General features: G+C 43.5%; 2 protein-coding genes across 2 annotated transcripts; both read right to left on the bottom strand.

Annotated features, from left to right (window-relative positions):
- Positions 1–6,367: 6,367 nt before the first annotated feature.
- Positions 6,368–11,391, bottom strand: LTO1 (LTO1 maturation factor of ABCE1). The gene is made up of 5 exons (XM_030949477.1): positions 11,335–11,391; positions 9,882–9,987; positions 9,012–9,082; positions 8,446–8,563; positions 6,368–8,102 (listed from the first exon to the last, which is right to left on the bottom strand). The coding sequence occupies exons 1-5, from the start codon at positions 11,373–11,375 to the stop codon at positions 8,034–8,036; spliced, it is 405 nt and encodes a 134-aa protein (XP_030805337.1). The 5' UTR covers positions 11,376–11,391; the 3' UTR covers positions 6,368–8,033.
- A 3,974-nt stretch (positions 11,392–15,365) lies between these two features.
- On the bottom strand, positions 15,366–19,102 carry FGF19 (fibroblast growth factor 19). The gene is made up of 3 exons (XM_030948947.1): positions 18,799–19,102; positions 18,605–18,708; positions 15,366–15,698 (listed from the first exon to the last, which is right to left on the bottom strand). Exons 1-3 carry the CDS (start codon positions 19,100–19,102, stop codon positions 15,366–15,368), a joined length of 741 nt encoding a protein of 246 aa, XP_030804807.1.
- Between the last annotated feature and the right edge of the window lie 5,736 nt (positions 19,103–24,838).

Raw genomic sequence — 24,838 nt, forward strand, 5'->3', positions numbered from 1 at the left:
AATTATAACCTCTGTTCTAATACACAATCCAAAATATCTCTGAAAATAGGGGCTGCACATTATCTAGTAGTAGTAGTAGTAGTAGTAGTAGTAGTAGTAGTAGTAGAGCTGAACACAGCAGAAGCAGCTTATTTTCAGTGGAGATGGTCAAGCTTATAACCTATGTATTTGATTATTTATCCTGTGAAATTATTTCTGCCTTTAAAAAAAATCATGCAAAAGGCCAAGTGCTTGTCCTCCCTGTCACAAATTAGAAATTTGGTATCTGCCTTCTGACTTTCCCACTGACTAAACTTCACGTTACAACGGATTCTGTGCAGCAAGTGCAGCACAGGAAATGAAAAATGAAACTGCAGAGCTAACTTCTAACGTGTTAATCGTTGTCTAGTGCAGAATAAGCTCCTTTCAGGGCAGTTACCACTAGATGGGAAACCACCTGCATCAGAAGAATCCCAGATGAGCCTGTGTGAGCTCGGTGGTTTCCCACTCATTTCAGCCAGAAACCTGAAGGCTGTGTGGCCTGCTGCAAAATCCCAGGTCAGGTGGGTGAAGTAAAACCAGTACAAACGGGGTCTGGTTTGTTCCTTTTGAAATGGGCAGCTCCTCTGTACGGTGAGTTACACTGGGAGGTGTAAAACACTGAAAGGTGACCTGAACTAAACTCACAGGGACTTCAAAAACATGTCAAGCCAAAGCTTAAATTGGTCTGGGCCAAAAATGATTTATTTTTTCTGCATAAAAAACCCCAAAAGCCCAGAAAGAACAAACAGCTTTCTTTTGTATGGCTGATGGCTCATCCCTCTGACCTTAAGTGTTTGAAAACCAAGTGAGGACACACTTAGGGGATCTTGACTTCTGACAAAAATCTTGTGCTGATAAAAACATTACAGTGATTCAGTGAGAAATATAAACCTGTGTTTGGTTGAATGTGTTAAGTAGGTTTTGCCACTCCCATCTCTTTTATAAATGCTGTTAAACTGACTAAGTGTTTGTGACTTAAGTAGGTTTAAGCCCACATAGTCAGCTCTGTTATTTACATTTTCCTTCTCCTGAACATCATCTCTAAATGCAGACTCCTAAACTTGAATGCTGGGCGAACTATGCCAGTATTACTCACATTGCAAAGGGCAGAAAGACAAGAATGTAGCAAGAAAAACAATTTACTATAGGCTGTAAAAAATATGCATGTTCAGCTAGACTATGTTGTAGCTTATTAAAGGGCAAACTACTGTATGTTTTTGTATCAAATTAAGAGACATACGAAGAAAAACCTCCAACAAATCTCCCAAAAACCTTCCCAGTTCCATTGCTGAATTCAGGCCATTTGACAATCTTGAACCTTTTATGGACACTTAAATTCAAATGCTCTTTATTAAAAAATAAACAAGAACTAGCAAATGAAAAAACCTCATAATCCACTTGCATTCAAGCACAGCTGGCATTTTAAGTGATAAAAAACTCCAGAAGATAGAGGAGAAAGAGAAGGTTGAAGCTGTTGGTTTTAAGAGTCACAGGAATGACCCATGCACGTGGGCTACATACGCTGAGATTCCCACAATGGGACAATGGCAGTAAAGCTGTAAATGATGGCATTTTAATTATTTTTAATGAATTCCTGTTGGCATCATTTTATGAGAAATGTATCTCTTTAGACAAACAAGGTATTTTTATGATCCCACAAATATAATTGCTCATAGTAATTGCATTGGCATGGCCAGCATAGATTCCCACGTCTCTTCTGACTGAGTCCCACACCATATTCCAATCAAGTGATGGGAAAGGGAATGCAAATTAGTCAGTGGGATTGCACTGATAATGGGACATTTGCCAGACTTCTGCTTTTGTTCTTTATGGGCAAGCAGGACCAAATGCAGGAGGAAGGCAAAAGTTACCCGTTTGCTTTTTGATTGTCATAAACATTTAAGAGTGAAACCAGAAATAGTTCCTTGCTGATCCTATAGCACCTGCAGAGCCCTACCTAGACCTGTCCTCCTTTCTGCCTGTGTGAAGACCAGGTATTAAAAAATCTCATATTTCAGAGAATTCACAGGTATGGGTCTCCACCAGCACCAGGAATGCTGAACCAAAGGAGGAATTGTGACATTCAGGGGCCAAGCTCCAAGGCAGGACCTGACACATGGAGTGGCCAGAGAAGGAATCCTCCTCTGGATCCATGTGGGGAACAGAGATCTAGAGCTCTGAGTCGTGCTTGTAGTGTGTGCATCACAGAATGGAAATTGCCATCCACTCACCCTTCCCTTCTGAGTAAATACATTTTAGATTCTACGTTGCCAAGAGGTTTTGTTTCATCCATCCCACCTGGCAGCAGCCCCGTGACACGGCTTCATTCCCCTGGTCTCCTGTGACAGCCACCACGTTTGTGGCTGGGATGTGATGGGGCAGATCCTCACCCAAGGCCCAGGAAGGCACCAGCAGGGCATTGTGACAGCGCCCCTGAGCCAGCCCGAGGCAGTGACCTGGTGTCCTGAGCCACTCTCTGATGGCAAACTGTCTGCAACGGGCAATTGAGCTTTTTGATGTTTCATTTCTCCCCTTTATTAGATTGTATCACTCCAGATTGTTCAAATACAGGGTATTACTTCTGAACAGCTTTCTTTCCTCTCTGAACATACCTAGACCAAAGCTCTTTACATTTGGCTATTTTAAATATGAAGAGCAAAGCTTCAGCCAATGGATGCTATTAAATTTCCAGAAGACATGATAAATTTTTTACTTATAAGTAACATCATTTCTTCTAAGTGTAATACACTTATTTTGTGGTTTGACTTAATATTTCTGTAGCCATTTCAGCCACTCACTCTGACCATTTAATTCCTTTTAGACAATACATCCATTAGCCACATATTTTATAGGTTTCTCTTTCCATGGAGACCCTTGGACTGTAAAGGATCAGAAGGGCTCTTCCCTTATGGATATGACTTTCCAATGTCAGGGAAAGAAGTTTCATCTGCCTTCACTTCTGCACGACAGCGCTCAACAGTGTTGCAGAGACAGACAATGCAAAGCCTCATGTTTGTGGAACATGGTTTCTCTCCTTCACAAACAGCTCTCCAACCACCAAAATTCAGCCCTCCCATGGTTTTAAATCCCTCTGTAAACTTGCTCAACATATCTTCAGGAATCTCCTTCCTCCATGTTTCTGCTGAAGGAGTATTTTAGGCAAATCACAAGGCAAGGCTCCTTGAAAAAGTGTTTCCATGCTTGCTAACACCTTTTTTCCTTTCTCATTAGTTTGAGGAACAATGATGCTACTGGAATTTTCTGAAATTTGTCCGCCTCCTAATGCATAAGAGAACTTAAAGAAGACTGAGACATAAAACTATAATAAGCCAGGCTCTCAAAATGTGGTTCTAACAATGTACTTATGGTGAAGGGGGTTAATGCAGTCCCAAACTGTGCTCCAATCATTCTCTACCCCACTCAGGTGTTCTGGCTGTGACACATAAAATGATGCCATAATCCATGTGGCTTTAGGTTTCCAGTGTACTCCACTACCTGCCCCACAACCAAGGTCTCCCCAGGAAGGAAATACACTACAGATATAACTCCTAGCTCTGCTAAGAAATGACATTCTGTTCTGTCTGTTCTTAGTCTCAGAGTATTTGCTTTTCAACTTGTATTTCAGAAACTCTCAAGTGCTTATTAACAATAACTTCTGTATGTGTGTGTGTTTTTAACAGAGGTAAACGGGGGTCTCAAAAATTCAATGTCTGCACATACATTGCAAAAAAAAAAAAAGCTGGCCAGTTTAGAGAACAATGTAGGCATGTGTTTTTAAACTACTGTTCGTGCAGTCTGGTCAGGGCTGTGTGACACAGTATACAGTGTTTTGTCATCCAAGGAATGTCTTTGATCAAGAGTTTATGCAAGAAGAAAAAAAAAGCCATGAAACCCTAATCCGTTCCCACAGTCCAGTAAACGTGAGCTGGACAAACAGTGGACAATAGCAGCAAAGCTTGCTGCTGGAACAATTGCTGCAACTAAAAAAATTAAAGGGTTGCTGACTCACAGTTCCTACTACCCAGAAAGATTCCACATAGTGTCGATTATTCCCCAGAATCCTGAAGATGCTGAAAGTTAAAAAGTGTTGAGCTAAAGAAGCAAAACAGGGAGTTAAAATCAGAAATGGAACAGTGACAAATGATGAGTTGGTTCTGTCTGATTATTCAGTCCCTAAATCCAGACTGTGCATCAATCTCCTTTCTGCTGAACATTTTGCTAAAAGAAAACTCCGTGATTTTATTAGGAACAAGTATCAGTTAAATTCTATCAGACAGGAGGCCACTATTTCAGATGTCACCCTAACAAATTCTGCACAACTAGAACTGTGTAGCTTTCTAATTTTTCCAAGGCAAAAGTTTTATGCCATTTCTTATTCCTATTCAGAAATCTCCCCAAAACCAGATACACAGAATGCTGCACTAGTGCTCAGTTAGTTATAGTTATAGAATAGGATAAAATAATTTAAAACATTGTGCAGCAAGCTGCTTTGGAATCAAGTGAAACAATGCCTGAGATTTTTTCACTTTTCATATATTCCATGGATTTAGGCAGTCTCCCACATTTCAGATGAGCTTAGTGACCACATCTCCTTCCAGACAGTAGTGCAGCATTTGGTAAGTAGTACTGCAGAATTCTAGCACCAAAAATGCTGAAAACATTTAATTACCACACTTATGGAATAAACACTCCAGTGATTAAGGTGGGAGCATTCCCAGTGTAATGTCAAAGAGATATTCAGGTTAGCTACAAATGAACTGACTGTGCAAGCCAACAAAACAGCAGACAGAGCTTTTATTATTTTTATTATCACCCCAGGCTAGGCTGGTGCTGCAGTTCCAAACCCTGGGACACACTGAAGTGCTTCAGCAGTGCTTTGCTCCAGTTGGCCTTTACACATCAGTCCCAGACACCACAACTTGCAACTGGGAACCTGCTGAACTCCTCTCACACCTCCCAAATCCCCTTTTTCCTTGGTGATACATCCACTTCTGTGGGAATGTGTACTGTCACAACTTTATCCATTAAAAAAACAACTCTGGCAGACTGTAAAATGAGAATCTTTATGGTTACTTGTCAAACTATGAAAGCTGAAGTTTTAAGCTGCAATTAGACCAGAAGCCATGGTTGTAAGAAGTTGCAAAGGGCACTATTCAAAAGGCACCAAGAATAGAAAGAATTAGAAAACAAAACCAGAAATATTAAGTTCTTACTCTAAAGCACTGTGGGATATTAGGGTGCAGGCAGACTTTTGAGAGATGGATTTCCCTTTATTCCAGTGCAGGAAGTTGCATTTCCAGCCAAAGTGTAAATAAGCATTCATAAATACAGGGCAGGCTCAAACTCTCTCTTGCATCTTTTCAAAAACCAAAACCTACATAAACCTTGAAACTGATTTACTGGAAAATTAAAACTCCAAGTTTAATCTCACGTGGAAATGATCACAACCTTGTTTCAGAAAAATAGATCAGGGTTCAAATGAGCCAGTGTACCTCTACAGGGTTGGTTTTGAAGCAAACAATTGCACATCCAGGTTCTTTTTTTTTTTTCTGATTTATTTCACTCATTTCTGTTGATTATAGATATTCACTCAAAGCTGGAATTTATCACCTTTAGTACAGCTGACAAGAAATGAAAGGAAATTGCTTAATGAAGACAGAACAAGAATTATGCTTGGGAACTTTACCAAATGGTATTCAAAGTTTACCTCTCTGCTGATGCCTCAAAATTCACTATTTCTTGCACTCATCACACATTGAAGAAAGGAAAATTACAACTGTCCTGGATTGCCATGACTTCAGCAGCCTAGCAGTAATGAGCTGTATATGCACCTTTTAACAGAATTCCGTATTCCACAGGCTCCGCTGAGAGATGATCACAAAGAGACAAAACAAGCTAGAACTCAGTCCAGGCAAGTCAGAAATTGGTGAGTGAAATGTTTCAAACATTCCTCCTTAACTACTGAGCTGTAAGCAGGGCTGGTGAATGAATATAGAGATATATTCTGAAGTCTTACTTTTCCAAAATTTCAAACTTCTTGGACCATCAGCACCAAGCCACAATCTCAATGTCCTGCTTTATTAATAACCAGTATCATAATGTACAAGGATGCATATTTTTCTATATCTTTGTGACCCTAAGACAAAGGAATATTCTTGATGTAACCTGGGCTATAAATCAGCATACCCAAAACCTCAGCTGTAAATCAGGCATAAAAACACCTCTACAGAATGCTGGGAATGTTCCACTGCCACAGCACTGAAAGTGACACAAACCCCCACAAATCACTGCAGAAAACAAAAAATAACGGCACTGAAGAAAGCATACAACTGTACATCCAACAGAATTTTGAACTGTACCTCATTTAATAAACCAAATCAGGCCCACACAAGGTGTGAAAGAGCAGATATTCAGAAAAATACAGACTCATGGAAGAAGAGACTCCATCAGTGTGTCCACACAAATGAAACTTAATTAAAGACCTAATTAAAAAAATAAAGACCTAATAGATAACCCTAAACTTGATATATCCCAGCTGGAAATCCTGGCTGATACAATACTTGTAGTTCAGTATATACACATGTATTTATATAATAATTTATTATATTTTTTTTTTAAATGGAACTAAAGCAACAAGAAAATTAGCCACCAAACACCAAACCAATTTTCCAAATAACAGTCACCACCTGACTGCCAAAGACCCTTTCTCTCCTGAGCTGAACAAAAATAATTGTGTTTGATACAATCTCTGGAGCAGCACCTTGGCTTGTCACCCACATATCACACACTTCTATTAATCAAATGCTCCACCTGGACCTCTCACAACCCTGACCTTACTTTTACAGACATTTTAGCACATGAGGAAACAAGTAAAAATTAATTCCTACCTCAGTGGTACTTCATTGCAAAGATATTCTCCACAAAATTAGAATTATCATGAGTGTGTACGTTCTGTACTGTCTATTTTAACCACTTCACCTACACAAGTACTTGTGAGCTCCTACAATCCCACACATCCACTAGATGGCTCTGACACTGCCTGTGGCTATCAAAATTCACATCTAAGACAGTTCAACAAACCAAAAACCTCAAATCTGTCTCTGATTTTCAAATTTCATATCAAAATCACAAGGCTGAACCGTGCCACGAAGGCAGAGTCAGACACACACAGAGTACAGGTGGTGAAAGGAATTCTGGAATTCCTCACTGGAATGCAGAGACATCCAGCAGCCCAAGGCAAAGCCTCTTCCAGGCACTCCTCTCAGCTAACACAGCTGGCAGCATCCAGTGATTTGGAATGAGACTGAAGTGGTCACTTTTCAAGGCTGGCATGTAAAAAGCTGGTCTGTGTGAGAGGTACTGATAAATACAGTCAATGAGAACTCCTGGCAGCCATGTTCATCTCATCCACCATTTAAACTGGTGACTTGTAGGGAAGGGTTAGATTTTGTGGAGTTTGCTCCCTTTCCCCCATCAGTCTGCAAAACTATTGGAAAATCCAGGTGCAAATTCCATATTCTGAGCAGGTACCTTCATCCTTGTCCTCTGCATTCTGACCTCCTTTGTCATTCCATCTTCTCCCCACAAAAATGTTTCCAGCTGCAAAGTCTGCAGGGAATTGATTTTATTTTCCTTCACTCACAGCATGTACACATGGTGTAAACTGAATGATCTGCATACACAGATTTTTAAGTAACAGACATCCTTTAAACAAGGAAACTGTGCAAATGCTTATTTTCCTTTTGAGGAATTATCAGTAAAAGACTAGCAAAGAATTAAAACAAATATTTCTATTTAACAGATTTACACACTAGTGTGTGTAATATCCTAAATAAAACTTGGAGATAATAAATGTTAAATAATACTGCAAATCCAGTGATTTTTCACTTCCCTTTTAACATCTCTCCACTATTTTGATTTTTTTTAATATAAAAGTAGATAGACACTTTTTCAGTTCTGCTCTTTTCATGTTTTTTTCTTTGGTCATCCACGATTATCTTCATCTCTTGCATTCAAAATGTCAGTGAAGATCTCTCATTACCAAGTCTAAAATCAGACTGAATATTTAGCATTGAACAAACCTAAAAAGGAATACACAGAAGTGTTTCAAAGGGTCTGTTTTTCAAGAACAATGTTCAACAAAACTCCCAATTCATCCATTTATCTTCTTCTGATCCCACTTGTAATTCAAATTGCCAAAGATTATTTCCAACTTGCTTTTTAAAGATTTTTTTCCCTTTATTTTGCATTTGTTATTGCTTGGGAAATTTTCAGCTATCAAGGGCTTTCACTTGTATTCAAGTATTTTCCCATGATTGCAGAATGGGAATCATAACTGCTCCACAAAACTTTGGAGTGGCTTGAGAAACAAAGTATCTTCAAAAATTAATTTATGTGCTAAAATTACAACTTAATCCTACAAACCTGTTTAAATTTTCCTCTGATTTTTTCCAGATCTTCTTGCAGCTTATCATAAGTGGGGTCTTCATATGGGAATTTCTGAATCATCCCTATTAATGAATCCAGAGCCCTTAGCTTTTTGCTAGAAAAAACAAAATGAATCTAATTAAAAGAAAACCCAATGATCCTCACACAGGAATTTTTTCAATCTATCACTATGAAAATTACACTGATAAATAATAATCCAGAGCACAAAACCCAGCCCTCCATCCTTCTTTAATTCAACTTTCAGCCCATTGTCAGGTGTGTTCCATATTCTTCAATAAGAAATTATCCAAACTAGGAATTACTCCAAATTGGGAATTAAGCACAACTGACAGATGTAAGGCTTCCATTTCAACTTACCAGTCCAAAGTTGAAAAATATTAAAGAATCAACAAAGATACTGATTAGATAACTGGGCAAAAAAAAGAAATGCAACCAAAAAGGCAGTTCTGGCAGACAGATTAATCAAAATGGGACAGAACAAAAAGATGTGAAGAGAAGAATGGAAGTCACAGTGAAATGCCTTTAAGCCTTTTTCACCTCACCTGTTCTTTGGATCTGTGCATTTCTGGAGCAGACAGTGCCACGTCAGTGCAAACCCAAGGTAGCAGCCAATCTAAAATTAATTTTAAAGAGTCATGAGGGAAAGAAAAAACCCCAAAGGACACAGAGCATAGACAGTGGAACAAAAATAAAGCACTACACTCTATCTCACTCTTTGGGAAACTAAACCCTGGGTACACAAACTGTACCCCTTTCCAAGCTGGAAAGGCTGACAAGTACAAGGTTACCCAAGCCACCCTCTCACTTGATGTGTCCAATCCTGCCTCCCTCTGGAGCTTTCCCAGTATGAGGAGATCACAGCAATTCTCTCCTATGGTCTGTCCAGGACCATTTTGTACAAACCAACCAGCTCTGGAGGCTGCTGCTTGGCATTCTCATCCTGTGACAAACTGGAGTGGACATATGGGACAAGCTGAGGTGCCTCCCCAGCAGTGTCCAGCCCCTGAATTCCTGGGAATGGTTATTGATCCAGGTGTGCAGAAGAGGAGCAGTGCCACAAACCCTCACAGCATCACAATTAACAGAGTGCAGGAGACACACAGATCTGTGTGGCTCCAGATTCCATGCTTTTCCTTATGCTGGGCCACAGGAGATGGTATTGGGAGCCAGGGGGACCTTTAGCCATAAATCTGGGAAAAAAGACTGCCAAAGCTCCATACAGCAAATAAGCTGAGAAAACACAAGCGCATCTACTGACGTCTCCAGCTCAAAACAGCACCTTTAAAGCAGCTTTATGAGTCCTCCTGGACACAGAGCAGTGAAACACAGCAGGCCTCAGCCTGGAAATTTCTGTGTGGCTGTCATTTTCTAAGGGCAGGAAGATTGCAGCGCTGAAGACTTTCCCTGCTTACCTCTGAGCCCATCCTGGCTCCGTGCAGTGCTCCGTGCCTCCTGCCCTCAGCCATGCCAGCGTGGCTGCCCTCTGCAAGCCCCTCCTGGTAGCCCTCCCCGTGGAACCTGGCAGAGCAGAAACACAGCTTGGTTAATTTCCCCATGGAACCTGCCAGTGCACAATCACAGCTTGGTTAATCTCCCCATGGAACCTGGAAGTGCAGAACCACAGCTTGGTTAATCTCTCTGTGGAACCTGGGAGAGCAGAACCACAGCTTGGTTAATCTCCTGTCCAGTCACACCGCACACGAGTGGCCCCGGGCAACAGAGACGTGCGTTGCCTCCAAAGCTCAGAAATACCACATAAAATCTATTTAAATCCCAGAATCACAAGCTTTTTTTGGTTGGGAAAGACCTCTGAGATCATCCAGTCCAACCTGTGAATGATCATCACTGTGTCAACCAGCCCAAAGATCTAAATGTCACATCCAGCTGCTCCTTGGGCACCTCCAGAAGTGGTGACTCCAGCAGCTCCCTGGGCAGCCCCTTCCAAGGCCTGGTAACCTTTTCCATGAAGAAATTCCTCCTTATGTCCAACTTAAACCTCCTCTGGTGCAGCTCAAGGCCACTTCTTTTTTTGTCCTGTCATTTGTTACCAGAGAGTAAAGTCTGGCCACACATGGCAGGCTCCTGTCAGGGAGTTGTAGAGAGAGAGGAGATTCCCTCTGAGCTTCCTTTTCTCCAGGCTGAGCCCCCCCAGCTCCCTCAGCTGCTTCTCATCCAACCTGTGCTCCAGAGCCTGCCCCAGCTCAATTCCCTTCTCTGGACACTTTCCAGCACCTCAAAGTCTTTCTTGTAGTGTGGCACCCACGATTCAAGGTGGGGCCTCAGCGGTGCCCAGAACAGGGGGATGGTCACTGCCCTGGTCCTGCTGACAATGACAAGATGCCATTGTCCTTCTTGGCCACCTGGGCACACCTGGGCTCGTGTTCAGCAGCTCCCGGCCAGCACGCCCAGGCCCTTTCCCTCTGGGATGCTTTTCAGGGACTCTCCCGCTACCCTGGAAAGCTCCAGAAGGTTGAAGCGACCCAAGGACCCAGCACTCGGCCTTGCTGACCCCCACCCCGCTGGTCTCAGCCCATCAGCCCGGCCTGCCGGCGTGGGTCCCACTCTGTGCTGACACCAATTCCCCTGGCAGCCTGTTCCAGCGTCCGACCACCCCCTGGATGAAGAACCCTTCCCTGATGTCCAACCCAAACCTCCCCCGCCTCAGCCCCAGGCCGTTCGCGCCGCTCGCTCCCTCAGAACGCGCAGGGAGGCGAATTTTCCCCGCCCTCCTCCTTGGGCTCAGCGCTCGCCCTTCTTTCCCTGACGCTCCCCTGGCAGCTCCCAGAGGGAAGCGGAGTCCCGGGGAAGCCCCGCGCTGTAGAGAAGCCCCTGTGAGGCCGCTCCGGGCTGGCTCTGCGCCCTCACCTCTGCTCGGCCATCACGATCCCATCCAACAGATCCGCCATGACGGCGCGAGGCACGCCGGGAACGGACGGCGCGCGGGAGGGGGCGTGGCTTACAATCACAGACCACGCCCCCTCTCGTGGTAAGAAACGCCCACATGGGCCACGATGGCGTCTGGCCACCAGGGGGCGCCCGAGCGCCGCCACAGATCTCGGCCCCGGCCGTCCATGGGGAAAGCTCTGTGCGCCAAAAATCCCGCCCAGTGTGCCAAAAATCCCGCCCAGTGCGCCAAAAATCCAGCCCAGTGTGCCAAAAATCCCACCCCGCCTCCCAGAAATCCCACCCTGTGCCTCAAAGCGGTGTCCACACGCCCTCTGAGTTCCGCCCGCGCGGGTCCGGCGCCCGGGCTCGCTGTGGGTGAGGAGCCTTGTGCCGGTATCCAACCTGAGCCTGAGGCAGCTCCAGGCCGTTCTCTCGGCTCCTGTCGCTGATCACGGAATGACAGAGTTTGCACATCCCTCTCACGTAATATTGGTGTCTGTGGCTTTCAAGAAGTGTATTTTCGGTGCATATGTCCACAATTGTTCCCTGTGAGGGCGGTGCGGCCCTTGCACAGGCTGCCCAGAGAAGCTGTGGATGCGCCATCCCTGGGAAGTGTCCAAGGCCAGGTTGGATGGGGCTCGGAGCAACCTGGAAAGGTGTCCCTGCTCCTGGAATGAAATCATTTTTAAAGTCCCTTCCAACCCAAACCAGTCTGTGACTCTAAAACATAAATATTTTTGGTGTTAATACCCACCCAAACTGTAGTGTGCCCTTCTAGGCTGCTCCGTTAAAATACTCACAGATCAACACTAGTCAAAGCAAACATTTATACTCATTTACAAGCACGTCTTTTAAAGTTAACTTACACTATTTTCCAGATACTTAATAAAATGTTTCTGTGGTCACACTATCCTGCCACACTGGTGTTGGAATATGTATATTTTTGAGGAAAAAAAGGGAAATTTTGTTTAATTTATCAAGTTGCTCCCTATTCGCATGAAAAGTACACTGGCAGAGCAGAAAGAAGAAAGAGTGGCCCCCAAATTTTCCACCAACAGGGTTTCAGTGATTTGAGCAGAGGTAAAGTGGACACTATGGCTTTGAATTGATTTATAGGTTTTCACACTTCCTCCCAGTGGAAATGAAGACGCTCAGTATCCCCTTCCCTGCAGCCTCCCCGCTCCTCTAGCAACTCGTATTTGCACATCACAGCTTCCAGCTGAGACTTCCCACGGAGACATTTGACACCTGAGCTTTAAAAACGTTTCGGGGCTGTAAAATGTGCTGTTGCAAATGAAAGCACCTCCATTGTCCCCCTGCCTTTGAGGGAGCCCTGATGGGCAGGGGATGGGATGTGCTGAAGGGTGCTGCTGCTGTGTTTACATTCCCACAGAACCGAAGGTGCTTTTTGGGAGGTTTTGCACACCCGGTTCCTGCCCGAGTCAGGTGTCGCAGGGCAGGGGAAGCGTTTCTCAGCAATCCTCCCACCTCAAGCCGAAAACTTGTCAGATTTTATAAGCAAAACCGCCAGGTTTGGTCAGAGCTGGGATGGGAAAACTCCAACGAAAACTGAAGCTCTCCAGGAAGTGGTATGGGTTAATCTAGCTCCTGGCATTCTTCCCTCTGTCTGAATAAATATTGAACCAACCTCTAACCATGCTGTTGCAGGAAAAATTGTCGTGCTGCCGCTGAAAGAATGTAAGCCAAAGGTGTCAGCAAATAGGGTCACGAGAGAGCTCAAGATTATAGTCCCAAAATATAAGGTTGCCTGTCTTTGCACCCTTGAGAAATATTCACAATGTTACACCCACTTAAAAAATCTCTCACTGGGTCAATTAAACTGTGTACCCTCCAAACTCCATTATTTGCCGTGTTTCCTGTCAAATCTGTGCAATTTTTTAGCAGAAAAGTGATTTTTCTTTTCTTGCCCAAACTTTAAAAGTTCATTCTTATATTATTTTGTTTTCTGGTTTTGTTGTTTTGTTGTTGTTGTTTTGGGTTTTTTTAAGAAGGTTTTGAAAGGCATTTAAAGAAAATATAGCGACTGATCAAAACTGGAAATGAAACCCCCTGAAATCTGAAAAGTTTTGGAATAAAACAACCTGAAAATCAGAACTACCTCTTCCAGCGAACGAGGACTAGGAACCCTCCGGATGTGTGGCAGTGGCTCAGCACAAAAGAGAATGGGAAAACACCATGGGAGATGTTTGCCAGCCAAGAAATCTGCTGTTCCTGTGTCTCACAGCATTTCCAAATGGAAACATTCAGGCTCTTTTCCTGCCAGAAACTGACATCTTTTTCAGGCAAAACTCACCATTTTTCTCCCTGGCAGCACTGGTTAGAATGGTTCCGATTTTTAAATGGGACCAACCTTCTACCCACAGGATTTTTTTTTGTCAAGGGAAGTGGTTGAGTCACCATCTCTGGAGGTATTTAAAAGATGTGTGGATAAGGCACTTGGGGAGAAGAGACAGAAGAGTCAAGCAGATTTCAGTGTTGAAGATTATTTTCTCTTTTATTGCAAATGTACACATTACACTAATGATAATGCACAGAAATTTAAAAATTGCCTAAAATTACAGCTATTTAAAAATTGGCTAAAAATGGGCTATTGTTGGCTAAAATTCTGTTGATTACAAAACTGCACGAGATTTGTTACAACTAAAAAACCCAAATTCAGAAGTACATAAATAGAATTTTGAGCATAAATAACAGTAACAAAATAAACAGATGTACGTATTCAATAAATTAATTATAAATATTGCATTGGCAATGAAGTGCTAGGTCAGAAGAACACCGGTATTTCCAGTAAAGCTTTTTTTTTTTCCTTTCCTTTTCTTTTTTTTTTTTTTTTTTTTGGTACAGAAATATCTCTTATAAATGAACATTTGGAAACAATCTTTATTTATTTTTTTTTCCTTTGGCTTCACCTTGGCTATTCCTTCACTGAATCTTTTCAGAGGGAGAGCAGAACTTGAAGACATTGGGTGCCTTGGCCAGAGGTCTTCACAATCCCTTCTCGCAAGGAGAATCCTGACCCAGTTCTGCAGCTTTTCACTCACTAAACCATCTCTCCACTGATTCCCATGGATGCTGAATCAAGGCTGGAAGTGACTTGAAAGAATTCCTGGTGCTTAAAGGCTGAACACAAAAACCTATTTTACAACTGATTTGACCTATACATCAGTGTTTTTCTCTGTTTGCTAATGACATATACATACTTATATACAACACAATCTTCATTTAAACATTCATTTGAGCTGCTCATTCCCTACCTGGTGAACATCAATTGGAGTGCCCCTGGGCACTCTTCCGTCCACACACTGAATCCTCACTGATTTTGATGAGAACTCTCTGCTGGGTGATTCTGATGCCACAGAGAACATAATTTAGCCTACAAAAGAAATCAACGATCAAGTTTCCCAAAGTACTTCTTAGCAGTAAGGGAAGGGAGAATTTTTTCCCTTTCTTCTCTTATTTTCTAAGGGAAGAAAAAGCACAATATACAAGCAGATTTGTTTTTTTCAGTAGTATGCTTTCCATAGAAAGTTTTGCCCAGAATGTTGTTAGCAGCCTTTTAAGAAGCAGCATTAACTCAAGTTACATCTGGTAGGATGTTTTTCTTCATCTAGTTTTGGTCCAAGTGTTTGAGTTTAGATCTCTGAAGAGGAAAAGGTTTTCTGCATTTGCTTGTATGAGCAGCTATAGCAAGTGAATGTATGTAGGAGTGAAGCTGGTGTAGAAAAATTACAGTTATTTTATCACCACCTATGGAGGAATTCTGATAAGGCTGCTAAACTTTTCACATTTAGTCCTCCTTTTCCAAACAAAACTATGGACAGGCAATTCTTTAGACTATAGAACAGGCACTCATCTCTTACAGGTACAACAAGGACAAGGCTGGCTCCATACTCAAACACACAAAAAAGTTCCCAAATATCACTACACAGACAGCTACAAACCCTACAGTCCTCTTCAATATTTCTGTGAAAACGTGTGTGGGAGCACAGTCAATTCTGGAAGCTGGGGCTCTTCACTGGGGACAGTTTGGAGGCGATGCCAAAGGGATCCATGCTGTCCGTCTCCAGGGGCGAGGAGAACGCCTCTGGCTCGAAGGCCTGGCTGTAATCACCGTATTCACCAAAGTCTGCTGACTCCATGGGTACCGTGTTGATCATGGGCAAGAAGTGAGACAGGGGAAGGAAATCTTTCCCCTTGAACTGCTGTCTTTGTTTGGCACTGCTCAAAGACACTGATATTCCATGTTTTTTGGATCTATACACGTTGTAGCCATCAGGGCGAATCTCCTCCTCAAAGGAACAGTCTTCAGTGGAATACCTGAGCTGAAAAGCAAGGAATAGTGAGAATGACAAATATGCCCATCAGGCTGGCTGTATTCAACCACAAAACAAACTTTGGATGGGAAAAGTCCTAGTCCCTCAGTGGTGGTATCCTGGCTTTCCAAATCCCTATTCTGTTCTGTTCTGTTCTATTCTATTCTATTCTATTCTATTCTATTCTATTCTATTCTATTCTATTCTATTCCATTCCATTCCATTCCATTCCATTCCATTCCATTCCATTCCATTCCAGAACCCCTGAAGTTCTTTCCATGTTCATCCCATTATATAAGCTTTGAATCCTGGGATGTGCTTCTCCACAGCCACCACACTTATCCTGTCTGAGCACTGGGAAAGAAGTCTCAGATGCCAGAGCAGATTTAGATGAATTGTCCTTAATTGCAGCCATAAATCCTAATCCAAGTATATAACTCCTGCTCTGTTAGAGATTTGCCTGTGCAAGGGCTTCAAGATCAGGTCTGTAGAAAGGCAATGTGACCAATCAGTAAAACAATTCCACTCAGAATTTACTGAGAAATTGCCAAGAACCCTTTCACAAAGTGTCATTTTCCTGTTAACATGAGAACATGAGAACTGTTGAACTAATACCAGCACAAGTTAGGACTTGGTACAGAAGAATGTATTTTCTTAGGTATGAATTTGTAGGATTACATTTGCAATGGCCTGTACAGATATTATATACCTGTAACATCTTATATATATATATAAATAATATATTACAATTGTATCTTGAACCCATATCACCAGGTCAGACCTCTCTAGATCTTTACACCAGCATTTGAGTTGTGTTACTTACAACTCTGTTGCTATTTCAGTCTCAGCTACTGCAGGTGATTGAACCTTGGTCAATAAAAGAGAATTGCTGATTATGTCTCAGTCTGCAGAGACAGAAGTGTCCTTACATGAATGTTCTGAATTCTCTGTCTGAACAGAGAGCATATTTAATACTTTTGGGCCTTTCTCAGACACTCTCAGTAACACAGAGTAAAATTAGGGGCTTGCATGTGGTTATCTTTCAAAAGCATGTTTTAAATTAATAAAGTAATTTAAAAAAAAAGTTTTCTTCAAATAAAATGGTGCAATATTTATCCTTCCACGCACATATTATATCTCAGAAAAATATGTGTATATGACAAAAAATTGGGGCTGGATTGTTGGCTGTCTTTATGAGTGCTCAGCCTCACTAAAAAGGATGATGAAATAAAAAAGATTCTTGCTCAAGAAGTGCACACTACAAACAACAGATATTGATTGAGTCCCTGTGTCTCAGCTATACCTTTCCCTCTTCACTACATTGGGATAGTCTCTAGTCTGTTTTTTTAAACAAGTACCAAACAGACTTTTTAAGTATTTCCAGATTTTTTTTTCCTCCACAGGAGTGATTAGGAGGGATTTTTTTCACAGGAGGAATCACAGTATGTCAGTAGATTCATCATTTCCCCTAAACTACTGACTACAGCACACAGCACATTCAAAAACCAACCCCAGTCATCAGTTTTCCAGTGTCAAAACAGGCCAAGTTGCAGGAGCACAGGTTCAGCCCCCAGACACCGTGTCTGCCCTTTTGTTCTCTCAGTCCTGAGCGTGGTGCTGATAAGGCTGAGATTTACCTGCAGAGCTGCCTGCATGGGCTGTGAGCACAGAGGTGACAGCAGGTGTCCCCAGCACGGAGATGGGACAGCACAGCTGTTGTGTTTTCAGAATAAAACTCCAGCCTGAATCTAATGCACTACACCAACAAATGCTGTTCCAGTCAATGTGTATGCCTTCAAAATGGTGCTGTAGGAAAGCCATTTTAAAATTCTCTGATTGCTCAAGTTCAGCTGGTAGCTCCAACGGGAGCAGAATCCAGGCTCTGATTTGTTTTGGATATACATTAAGCTAATAATTGACCTACCATATCATCTGAACCTATGTACTTCATCTCAGCCTCGACTGATTTGAGCCCAGAAAAGCAATGAAATTCAGAAAGAAAAGCTTAATGTGTTCCACATTCTTAATTTTATCCACATTCAGAACATCAGTGTTGCTGTTATTAAAGATACTGGGAATTTTAAGAATGGGCCAAGTCCTTTCCTGATTAAAATCAGCAGAAATTTTGCTGGAGTAATGAAAAAAGAATCAAGCTGTATCTTTACTGTGGCATCAAGAAAAGCCATCGCTCTGTGAAACTCAGGCTTATGTACAGACTAAATCTGAACTGCACCTGTCAAACTCTAGAGTCAAGAATGCATTCACATGCTTTAAAAACTAGAGTTTATGTCAATGAGTAGTGAAAAAGCTGATCTAGTGGCATCAGAGGGGCACATAAGTCCCCAGCCCCTCAGAGTCCCGCAGCTGTGCTGTTATAGCAGGGCAGAAGTGTGGCAGTGGAGAAGCATCCTTTCCCCCTCCAAATCCTTCTCCTGTCTGCAACTTCCTGAGAGATAGCAACCCATGTTCCTGGGAGTTGTATGCCTGGCAGGCAGCTGGCTGCACCTCTTCTCCAAAGGAGCAATCTCTTTTTAACTTTTTTTTTCCCAGAATACCTGACCTGAACAGTGAGAAATTACTCATATTCTACGGCAGAGCTTAATCTATTCCTGCAGCCGAATCACAGTCTCCCACCGATGAGAATTTTAAACCTACATGCAATTTTGCCCTGGGCTGTACTTTCGGTATATTTTGGCGGGGGACGCGGAAAACATCATTTACTCTCTAAAGGACGTTTCCTTTCTGCCTTCTAACAATCCCCACAGCCTTTCGGGCAGTGACGGTGACGAGAACCGCAGCTCCTAGGGAGAACAGGCGGTGGGGCAGGGTCGGTGGCGGACACCTGGAAGGTTTGTTACCCCATTATTAGAGCACAGAGTGGAAAATCCCCCCGGGGGCAGCATCGCGGGTCTCACCTGCCCGTGCAGCCGCCCCGCCTCGTCCATGCACAGGTACCGGGAGCTCTGCACGCCCTTGATGGCCACGGTGCGCACGGCCACGGCGCGGATCTCCAGCAGACCTGCGGGCAGACAGAGAGAAGGGACAGCAGTGTCACCCCCGCGGCCCCATCCCCATCCCCGTCCCCATCCCCGCCGCCGCCGCCACTCACTCTGCGGGCTCTGGCTGCCGGCCGCGTCCACCCGGCCGTCGGCGCCGATGCGCAGGAAGCAGCTGAAGAGGCCGTGCTTGCTGGCGGTGTAGAGGTGCCGCAGCCGGATGGGCTCTCCCCAGCCGTAGTTGAGGTGCGGGCCGGCGTCGGGCAGCGGCAGCGGCAGCGCGGAGGCGGCGGCGGCCGCCAGAGCGAGCAGCGCCAGCGCGGCGGGGCGCAGCCCCATCCCGGCGCGGCGCCTCGGGGCTGTAGCGCGGTCGCAGCCGCCCCCCAGCCTTTTATAGCTCGCCCTTATCAGCTCCATCGATCCGGCCGCATCCCATATAGAGCCCATTTCATAGCCGCATTCGGTCACTCCCCCCGAAAATATTAAGCGGGCGACACCCTAAAGTCGCTTCCTCCGCATCTCCGAGCTCTCTGCTCCTGCCCGGCTCCGGCCGCGCTCCCGGGGCACTGCGCGTCCCGCAGCCCCGATGTGGGACGGGGAGCGCGGGTGGGCGTGTGTGTACCCAGCCCACCCAGTGGCAGGAGGCTGCCCCGCTCCCCGCCGCGGCTCAGCCCCTGCCTTCGGCCTGGCCCGTCCTGTGTTTCATTTCCCTTTGCAGAAATCAAAAGAGTTGCTGCCTAAACCTGGGCTCGCCTCTCCAGGGGAGCGGGACCGCCGCTCCCGGTTCCCGGCACGGGTACAGCCCGGCCCGGCCAGGTACCGGCGGCTGCGGCTGTCCCGGCGCGGCTCCCGGCTGGATCCCGGCCCGGCCATCCCTGGCCGGGTCACTAGATGGAGCCTGGCCCCTGGGATGCGGCTGCCTCGCCTCGGGGAAGCCGCTCTGGGGGCGCTCTCCAGCTCCTGTTTGTCCCCACTTCTTACAAAGAGACTGGGGGGAACAAATCCTGGGTGAAGTCAAACTGCATCGCCCGATTTAAGCTTCAAACAGAAATTTTCTTCTGGTCTGCGCATGGATTTTTTCCACGCGGGCTCCTCCCAGAGAGCTCGCTCAGCCAGTGCCCCTGGAAAGAGGAAGACACACATATTTTGGGGGTTTTCCACCGTATTTGTATCTCAGGCATATTTAAAGGGATTGCTGCCGACTCTTCTGCTGTACATCCAAAGTGATCATTGAAGGAATTTTTCAGATTCCCAAAAAGAAAACTGGTAATTTCATAAAGATATTCCACACCCCCCAGGACATTAAATGACAATTCAACAAGACATAACCCCACCATCTTCTCTGAAACACAAGGCTTCGGTCAGCTTCCACATACTGTTTTTTTATTTTGCTTCTTGTTTGCTTTCATCCTTTTGTCCCTGCACTTGCATCTCCCTCCTACAAACACTCCCACAAAAATCTTTTCTTCATGAACAATCTTAGCTCAGTGAGGATGAGCGCATAGACAAACCACACAGAAATACAGAGGACGTATTGTAGGATGATGTCTTGCCCTTATTTTCATGTGCAACTTCAGGTGTATTTAACTGGAGTTAATGGCATCGATCAGTCCGCGTTTGGATGATCAAGTTCTTGCATAACAAACTCACTGGGAGCAAGGGATTGAATCTCATCAATCCCTTCAAAAGCAGCTACAGCTTTCGATTAGTTTTGGGCATTTTTTGGTGATCAGCTTGTAACACCTAGAAAAGACCCTAGTTTTCCCCTACATGATTGCTGAATAATTAATAAGGATTAAGACCACTTTTCATTCAGGTGTCTCCTGCTGCATCCTCCAAATCATGTGTGGGCTTTCCTACCAATTCTGGTCTTCCTTACATCACGGAAGTTCACAGTATTATAAGCCCAGTAAATAATACTAAGGCATGCAAGTCCCTAATTCTTTTTTTCCTCTGCAATGTTATTACATGGCTGCTACAAAGGCAGTTCCTGCCCTGCAACCCTGGGCCCCACAGCAGTTGTGCATGTAACTCATCCTGGCATTCTTCAAGGTACTGAGCACCCACCACACACGCAGAGGTTATGGTCTGAAATTAATCTGAAGGGCTCCTTTAGCTCAATTTTTCTGTGCATCTCAGTGAATAGAAGCTGGTTTATGACCACTGCTTCTGCTGTACTGCAGTGGGAACAGTAATCATAATCGCAAGTTTTATTTTCTTCATCAAGAAGTTCAGGCTTCTTTCAAGCAGTAAGGAATTGATGCTTGGAACTTGTTCATTCATCTCTGTATGGATCAAAAATTGAGGCAGAAAGGACAAATCACTTGTACTACATGATATTTCAAATCAGTGAAAAAGCTGGCTGTAAAGGAGAATTTCCCAAGAATTGATGGACAGCCTTGAAAAATTATTTTCATTGTTGCTTTTGCTGATGTTGCACAGGCTGATGGTAAAGGGTTCATGTCTAATCAAATTAAAACAAAAATTAAGCACTAAACTAATTTTTTGGAATGGCCTCTCTTGTTAGGGGAAGGTTCCAACCTAAAAAATTTGTCCAAGTTCTCCTGTAGTCCCTGAGAGAGGTAAGTGTCTGCAAACACTTAACTAGGCTGAATGGTGCCAATCCTATCACAAAACAGCTGCTGAAGAAATATGGGTTGAATATACTCTGGAAGTATTCATTTCTTATTGCCTCTGTAAAGGAAAAAAAAAGCCTAGATGATTAACTCAGATTCAGGTAACTTATTTTAGCTAGAAACTAAAGATAACTTATTTTTAGCTAGAGATGAATGAGCTAGTGAATGTCACTGAATTCAAAATACAAGAGTTGCGACACATTATTTTAATTTCAGTTCCTGTCTGTGTCACTGGACGTTATCATTTATTGGCATGTTTTATCAAAGTTCAATAGAAAGGCACATCCCTTTGCATGTTCCTACAAATGCATTTGCAGGAAAAAGTATATGCTTGCAGAACAAATGTATTATAGGGTAAATCCCACATTCACTTCCAGTGCTGGACCTGCTTGCTGCAACAAGGAAACCTGGTAATGTCAGATTTTCTGCTTTTATGAGGATAGGAAAAACAGCCGAAAACCCAGGCAGAAAGTCTTATAGAACAAAAATACCTCCTAACCAAACAGTGCACAATTGCAAAAGCATTTTCACCTGTTGCAATGGATCATTTATTTCCACGGCACTTTTCAATGTCCCAGTGCAATTTCTGCAGAACGAGAAGTCCGGATTTTGATAATAATGAAGTGAATGTGTTTTGGAAGAATAAAATTAGCTATAATTAAAAGTCAAACATCCAGAGATCCTGGAACACACCACAAAGGGACAGAGAGCTTGTACCCTACTGGATAATGACATCATTGAAACCAACTGAAAAGAAACTAAGGAAGGTGATGACAAAAAATGGTGAGGAAATAGGGCAAGAACCACCCATGAGTCAAAGTTGGTCACCAAGCAGGCTACTTGATGGTGGAGATCAAAGGAAGAATTATATAGGTGAGTCACTCAAGGCTGAGTGAGGGTCAAAAATGTGATAAACTGGAAGTGTTTAAGATGAAGAGACATTTTCTCAGTTATGGAATATCTTTGGAATATGACGGTGGAAGCTTTGGTTGTACGAGTCACTGAAGGAAAGAGAAATACCACAGAAACATTGAAGATTTTCTACTTCCTTTGGGCTGTCTTTGGGACCTCCTGCAGATTTTGGAGTTGAGATTACATGAGTGTGATCTAATATTACTTTTGTGAAGACATCTGTCAGTCTTCCCCTCTTTTCTCTGAAGTCAGAGGTGGGAGAATTACAGAGGCTGCAAATACTCTGAGGGCAGTGAGGTTCCAGGCAGGGCTGGAGATGTCAGCGCTAATGCCACCGGTTTCTGGTTTCTGCTGTGGTTCCTGCCAGTCATCCCAGAAGTGACAGAGAAAAGAAAATTATTTTACCCATGGCAGAGAGCCAGCAGAGCAGTCCAGCCTTTTCTCTTGCTTCTGGTGGAGAAGAATATGTCAGGAGAATGAGGGAAGGCAGAAGTGAAGACACAGGACACTGCGATACGCAGTTACTCGAGCATGAGCTTGTTCTATAAAGAGCCTTATCAGCACAGCACCAGTTAAACAACCTGCCTAAGAAGGAGAGGTTACTCCACCATATGTCAGGGACTGCTCTGCTTCCCAGCTGCTTCTGCAATCCAAGAGGCATGGAGGTGACAATATTTCTCCCCGGGCTGTGAATGAGTGCAGAATTGAGATTCCACAGCTCCCGCTGCGCGCACCCACTGACAGGATGTCATAGGATGGGACAAGCACTCACTGAGCCTCTTCCCTGATACCACAGTCCTCAGTGAATTTGTAGGATTCAAGTGCATCAGAGACTCACAGATTTTCCAAATGATCCACTTCAGAGGAGTTCTGCTTCTAAAACTGCTCTGCTAAGGAAGGTCAACACACTGGGGAGATTTTTGCTACTGTAATTGGTGTGTGTTGTTGCTGGTTCTTTCCAAGGAGCACAGCCAGACAACCAATTTCAAATATCTCTCACCATTCTGTTATCTAATGCTTCCTTAGCTATTGCTATCAGTCAGTGCATTCCAGAGAGCAATACTGAGCCTGGAATCGACTTGGAGCTTGCACAGTCAAATGATACCTTCTGGTTAGGTCTGCTCTAAAGCTCACACAATTCCCACCAGCTTCAAATAGCCTAAATGCTTTTTTTTTTTTTTTTGGTCATCACTGCAAGCCATTATTTCATGTTTTAGAGGTATTTCATCCACCCCATCTTTTCTGTGTGCTATGAAATCCTTCATAATTCTGCTATAGAAGAAACCTTACTGATTTTATGGGATCATATTTGGTACTGTGCTTCTCCAGCACTAAACCAACAAAAGCTGTGCTTTTCTTACGTTTTTTTTCTTATGTTTTGAGCAGATCTTCGTCCTGCAACAGAAATGAATAATTGCAAGTTTCGTTGCCAACAAATTATATTTTGATTTCCAGCTTGACCTAGGGAATAATGCCCCTGGACTTTGTTTACATAACGTGTTCCTGGAAACCATAAGGGAAGCTTTTCTAGAGGAGGGTGACTCTAGACCATCAGCTTCTCAGTTAAATGTGGTATCCTTAGAGCATTTACCTGTATTCTTTTCCTGACAGTGACTAAATAATGCTGTCTTTATGACAAGTTCCAACTTCACTGGAAATATTTTTCCTTTAATAGGACAGAGAACAGTCGAAGAAGCTATACCAGAAATACTTCAAACTTCCAAAAGTGCATACTTGGACGTGTGGTCCTGTACGTCTGGATAGAATTAATCAGGTGGTGTTACTCAGCCTGATATAGTGACAATTTCCACAAAATCACCCTGAAGAGCATAATAGGAAGCCAGGATTTGCAAAGACTTTGGCAACAAGACCAATACAGGCCCATTAAAACAAACCTGACCCCAGAACAATTTCACTGAGTGAAATCTGGGATGAATTTGTCCCACAGAGGTCTAACTTTCACTGGAGGTGCATTGTTAAGAGGGACACTGAGCCAGGGGTGCTGAGGTGATGATTTTTTGGGAGTCAGAAGTAAGAAGGAGAGGTATGAAAGGGGTTTAGCTCTGCCTGTCTGTTTGGTGAGACACTGAATGCCTCCTTTCCCTTGAAGTTAAACCACCTCAGAAATGTGATTGTACCTTTGCTTAAAGGCAGATTTTTCTCAAAAACACCTATGCTAATAATCCTGTTTTGTCATAAAATTGATACTCCAAAGTCTTCTAGTCATGAAGATGATAATAAATTACATCACTAAAGGTATTTATTATGCTTATGACCATCTAAGTGATGTTTCTCTTAGCTAGAATCAGTTAGGCTTGACTGAGAACCTGTGGGAGAGTTGTTATGGTTTATGTGATGCCAATAATCAGAGCAGCCTACAGGGACAGATTGTCCCTACACAGGTTAGCTCTGGGTGGCTCAGCCCTGTTGAAACTGAAGGATGTGAAAGGTAAGAATCCCTGTCTGGGGAATTCCCACTTTGGGTAGTTGTGCCTTTTTTTTTTTTTTCCTTATTTATTTGGGCTTCAAATACTTGATGAAGATCAGAGAAAAATGAGTGTGTACTGAACGCATTACAACAATTTCCCATATTGTGAAGTAAAAG

This window comes from Camarhynchus parvulus, chromosome 5 (genome assembly GCF_901933205.1).
Source record: "Camarhynchus parvulus chromosome 5, STF_HiC, whole genome shotgun sequence".
Lineage (NCBI taxonomy): Eukaryota > Metazoa > Chordata > Aves > Passeriformes > Thraupidae > Camarhynchus > Camarhynchus parvulus.